The following is a 6,000-nucleotide window of genomic DNA, read 5'->3' on the forward strand; positions in this document are numbered from 1 at the left end:
CATGTAATTTATCAACTGATTTTTTTGACAATTTGCTTGACATGATAATGCTTATTGGCAAAGTACTGTAATAATAAAGTCGTACTGTAGTTTACAAAGGAACTTAAATAGGAATATACAATCAAGGATGGGAAAAATTGATAATAGTTCTGAAACTAGACCCTGGGATTTGTGGAAACTAAAACCAACTCTATGAGGCTCAAAAAACTTATTGAATGATCATAAAGTAAATAATAATAATAATATTGTAATAATATAGAGATGTGATAAATTATTGATAATAAAGTGGATGTGATGATAGAAGCAGAGTAAACTTATAAGACTGTTAATAATTCTATGATACAAGTTACTATAGTGAGGTCCACGTTATAATGGCAGTGTTTGTATTGCTATCCTTGTCTATTATTCAACAAAGCGGATAGCGCTATTTCTTTCTCGCTTTGCTCTGTTGCCAGATCGTGTTTTAACAATGTAGAATAATAATTAATTAACAAAATATTTCATTTTAATTATGAAATTATTGAGAAATTCATTTTTTTTTGTTTAATTGACCGAGCGGAGTGAGGTCTAAGATTCAAGTCGACGGCATTTCTCTTAATGTTTAAATGTTTAAATGTTTATATGTTTTTATGTTGCGCATTTACGGCGAAACGCTATAATAGATTTTCATGAAATTTGACAGGTATGTTCCTTTTTGAATTGCGCGTCGACCTATATACAAGGTTTTTGGAAATTTTTCATTTCAAGGATAATATAAAATGAAAAAGGAGCCTCCTTCATACGCCAATATTACCGTAAAAATCAGACTATAGAATTATTCATAATGAATCAGCTGTCTAGTGGACAATAATACTACCCGTTCAAAAACATCGACCATCTTGAAAATTTATCTTTCCATAAACGTTAGTAGACAGTTGACTATAATAATATTATACTTCCCGTTCAAAAACATCGAACATCTTGAAAATTGTATCTTTCCATCAACGTTGTAGACAGTTGCAGCCAGACCTGATAACAGCGCTCACACTCACATTCCGGGACGACACGTCACGGTACGATAGGACAGAAAGCTCTATATTTTTTTAGGATTTTTTCTAGACATTTTAAATTGATAAATTATTTATTAATTTTTGAGAAAAAATCACAACAGGTCAATGTAACTCACCGAGCGCGAGGTCTACTGTTCACAGAACTACTGGTAAAATATCATTGATTATTTTAAATGAGAATGAACACTTAATATTACATCAATAAACTCTATCAGGTACCGTCTATAGAAGGCGTTGACAAAACAGAGGATCGGCAACATTGGTCTCCTATTTTTCTCTACTGCCATTATAACGTGGACCTCACTATAATAGCTAGTTAGTTGTAATGAAACTTTCCCTACAGTCTATCTCTATTCAACAAGCAACATTCAATTTTCAAGTTTCAACAGAAAAGTTTCAATATAAATAAATAAATAAAAAAAAATAAAAAAATACATAAATAAATAAATTAATATGCCCCTGAATTAAAAATCAGCTAGGCAAAAATCCCATCAATTTAGCACAACTTACAGACAAATTATCAGCTAAGATGCAGTCAAGAATAACACACATTCGGACACAAGTGTCAACTATAGTCAAGAGTCGAGCCAGTCAGTCAGTGTGAGTGACTTGGACTTAGGACTTGATAACTTGGACTGGATACTTTGCAGCAGCCGCGTTAAAACCGGAACGTGTATCTGTCAAGTTTAATAACACATAACAACGTGAGTTGCAGGCCGGTTGGTTGGGTGGGGGGAGGGGGTTGGACAAGAGAGGGGTACTGACTGCAAAATATCAAAAGGTCAACTCACGGGATGGTCCACGACGCCTCACTTAACAACAGACAAGCTATAAAGCTATAGTCAAACTGTTCAACACCAAAATAGTCCGAGTGAAAGGGATAGTGAAGCCGAAAGTGATGCTATATTCCTGTTCACTTGATGTTGTTATACTTGCACAATTTCCTAATTTCTGTTCTTGTTTCGGTAGCAAATAGTAGAAGTACTAGTATAGGAAGATGGGTGAATATTTAACCAATTGTTGAAATAATAGATGGAAATGAATTAGAAGTTGCATTTGTTTAAATGCTAATTAATGAATAGTTATTGTTGTTGCCTTTGTATATAGAGAATTGCCTGATTGCCTATTGTTGTTGAATAGTGAATAGTTGTTGCCTTAATGAATAGATTTTGATTTAAATATATTTAATTTATAATTTTTGTTTTGATTGTAAGCTATGTTTTATTTTTATTTCTATGAATTTCTAATTTATTGTAAATTGTATTGATGGCAAATAAAAAGAATTGAGAATTGAGAAAGTTATTATTAATGGAAAATCCCAATTAAATCTCTCTTTGTAATTTTGTTTTGTGTGTTTTTAATAAATTGAAAATTGAAATAAATTGAAATTGAAATGCTGTAAATCACCCCGAAGACTTCTGCTACTGCAAATATTGACAACAAGATAAAACGCTAGATAATCTTCGGGGTGATTTACAGCATTTAATTGGGATTTTCGTTTAATAATAATTATTTGTTGAAATAATAATTATTACTAAATGAAATTGTCAGGACTTGATAGGGAAACTTTATAGGGTTTGAATGAGGTTTGCATTTGAATATAAATGAGGTTTGATAAATATAAAGAAAATAAAAATCTCAGTACCCTTTTTTTGAAATATTTTATCACAACATGTTTCGGACATTTATGCCATTTTCAAGTGATATCAAACATGTTGTGATAAAATATTTCAAAAAAAGGGTACTGAGATTTTTATTTTCTTTATATTTATATTACAAGTAGCCCTATACAGAAAAGAGATAAAAAAGAGGTTTGATAAGTTTTGCCAAATGAACTGATAGTTTACTGATAAAAGCAATTGTTAAATTTGGTAGAGTTTTAATCAGGAAGAACAACTCAATCAATGAGCTACGAGGATCGTGGTGTAAGTACCGTTGGATATTGATGTTGACCCTCAAAGCTGAACTTGCATATTTCATGAATTGTTGAACTGGCCTATGGAATTTCAAGTAGATTCTAATCGAATAACCGGATTTTAATTCCTTATCATGATACGATTTTCTATATTTTCAACAGTGGATTTGATATCAGTCTGATAACACACGTTTTCCTGATAAAAACAGCAGTTTTCTTGATAGTATAGACGAAAATCCAAAATTATTTTCAAATCGGATCAATTTTGAATCTGCTCAGTTTTTTTTTTAGTTTCAAGGACATTAATTTCTATAACAGTTATCACCAGAATTGGACAAGAACACAAACAAACCAGACTTGAAGAGGAGACAATTAAATTGGGCCAATGACCCAACAAATAAAAAATAACTCAAAGGCCTTCGCAAACACAACCCCATTTCACAATTTTATTTCTACGTTTCACCAACACTTCACCCTTCCTCCAAAAAACTGTTATAGACGAAAAAACTTCAAAGAATATAATTCATGTACATTCATAACTATGTTTGATTTGAATTGATAATGATAGACTCACATTTTTTGCGGTGATTCCTCTTGAGCGTCGATGGCGCCCGATGTATTTTGGCCACATACTTGACAGTCTTCCTCGACTTGCGTCGACGCACCGGCTTCCTCACCCGGTACTCCTCCTCCTCCTCATCCTCCTCCTCAACGACCTCCTCCAGAGGTTCCTCGTCATCCTCCACCTCACCCCCACCCAACACCTCCTCCTCATCGGTGAAGCAGTTGTCGGGCCCTGATATGCACTCATACAAGCCTTCATCCTCGTCATCATCGACTGTGAGACGGAGATCACGCGGCGTACAGTAGTCGCGTATTTCATGCACTTCGTAACGTCGAGACGCCGAGCGTCGCACACTGCGTTTCTCGGGGGGCACAAAGATGAGGGGGTCCAGTTTGAGGGAGCGCAGGGAACGGGGGGGTCGCCCAACTACCACCTGGTACAAATCACTACGGGCCGTTCCCCCCTTCACACTCTCACTACTACTTGCGGCCACACTCACACTAGTCCGTTTGAAGTAACCCTCCCTAGACACACTCAACTTCGGTTTGTTCACGTTTTTCTTTTTCTTGCGGAAAAATCCACCGGATTTGCCGCCGGTCGGGGGCGGTGACACTGAGAACGAGAAGCCCGAGTCTTTGCTGGAGCTAAGGGGTTCAATGGAGCCCCGCGAGGACAGCGTCTTGCCGGTGGAGTCGGTCTGCGTGGTCGACGACAGTGTGCGGCAGACGGCGGCCGGAGCACGCGACCGCGCCGACAGCGGCTTGGGGTCGTCGCGTTTCTCCTTCAACGCACTATCGAGCGAATGGTGGGCGCGACGCGGGGCTCCCCCGGGGTCAGCCTCCACCGACGACGACGAAGGCCGTGGCAGTTCGAGGCTCCGCGGCGCGTTGGCCATGGCGAGGGGGGCGTCCATCCAGATGCGCCCCAGCGACACACTCAACGCAGAGTCCGACCGCTCGTCCTTCGACGACCGAAACCTCCGCCGCACTTCGGGAGACTTCTCCAATCGGAGTATCTCCAGGGAGTTCGACTCATGTCGTCGACGAGGGGGTGGTACGGGGGGAGGCGGTGGAGATGTAGAAGTAGATTTCGAGGATGATGAAGCAGTGGTAGCAATCTTGCCGTAATCCTCAGCATGTAAACACTCAATCCACTGACCGTAGCCGATGACTTGCGGCGGTTCGGATTCCACCTCAACTTCAACCACCGCCTCCTTGACGGGAGGGGGAGGGGCTGCCTTGAGGGGATTCCGGCCTCTTCCACCGCGCTCCAAGTAGTTCTTTCTGATGGAGATCCTCTTGAAGGATTCGCTGCGTTTGAACGAGGACTCGTTGCGATCTTTCTTCTTGCGCCCCCCGCCCATCAGTCGGCGGAGGTTCTCCAGAGTGATCGGCTTCATGCTGATCAAGGAGGCTGCTTCTTGCTCTTCCTCATGATAACACTATCCTCACTCTCACACACAAGACACAGTCACAGCGCGCACTCACTACAGAGAGACCAGCAGCGAGGCCTTCTCCACACCACGGTTCGACTACAACTGACTGGCTGTGGCTGTGACTGCCTCGGGTCCGCAAGGACGACCTCTCATCCTAACCCCCCCCTTCCCGTTCTTCCCACCACCCATGCGGCCTGCCTGCTGCATTCCACTCCACTACACACACACATACGCACGCACACACTCTCACAGCGGTCTTTCGCTTTTTCTTTCCTCTTTGTTCCATTTATATGCAAATGTCACAAGTTCCGCATGACATAATTGTGTCTACTCTATTGATGAGTGACAAAAACTGGTAAAGTGCTACTGATTACTGATCATTGAAAAACCTTTGAATATTTGAAGGCCAGTTAACGCGTCATGCATTTTTGAAAAACCTCATAAGATGAAAAAGGACTATGGAATGACCAATGAAAATCGGTTATATAATAAACATTCGATTCTCGAGAGGTGTTTAAAAATTTCACCATCCTTCTAATTCCACGCTTCAGATACAGAGAATACTTGGTGATTTATTAAAGAGAGACCATCAATGCAAAATTAGAAATCAATCTTACCAGTTTTGTTTAATTTTCGTCATATAACACTACAGAATCAAGCAGGGCTTGTTAGTATATGACACGTCAAAAATATTGAATACAGTACTCAAAGAAAAGTAATAATAAAGAAGAAAATCAGAAAATACAAAGGAGTTAAAAGTATCCTTACCATTCTTAAAATGAATCCCTCCCAATTTATCAACCAACTATAGAATGAATGTTTACCTGAAACAGAAAACAAAAATGATTAAAATTTCAATCTGCACAACATTTTTCCTATTATTTTAAAGATTTGTGTTTGCATTATCATTCATAACCTCATCTTCACATAGTGATGGTATCATTCATCCCCTTGTCTTGAAATACTTCTAGAAAGACGCCTTTCTAAATAAATTAATTTGAATTATCAAATAGATAAATTAGGATAATTCATATTT

At 39.1% G+C, this 6,000-nt stretch overlaps 1 protein-coding gene across 1 annotated transcript in view; it reads right to left on the reverse strand.

The window, feature by feature from the left end:
• The window catches only part of LOC111058218 (disco-interacting protein 2), a 295,605-nt gene extending 290,539 nt beyond the window's left edge, over positions 1–5,066 (reverse strand). Inside the window, exon 1 of the mRNA XM_039431325.1 lies at positions 3,539–5,066. Within this exon, the coding sequence (XP_039287259.1) occupies positions 3,539–4,928 (1,390 nt within the window). The 5' untranslated portion in view covers positions 4,929–5,066. The remainder of the gene's footprint in view (positions 1–3,538) is intronic.
• Positions 5,067–6,000: the final 934 nt, after the last annotated feature.

This window comes from Nilaparvata lugens, chromosome 6 (assembly GCF_014356525.2).
Source record: "Nilaparvata lugens isolate BPH chromosome 6, ASM1435652v1, whole genome shotgun sequence".
Lineage (NCBI taxonomy): Eukaryota > Metazoa > Arthropoda > Insecta > Hemiptera > Delphacidae > Nilaparvata > Nilaparvata lugens.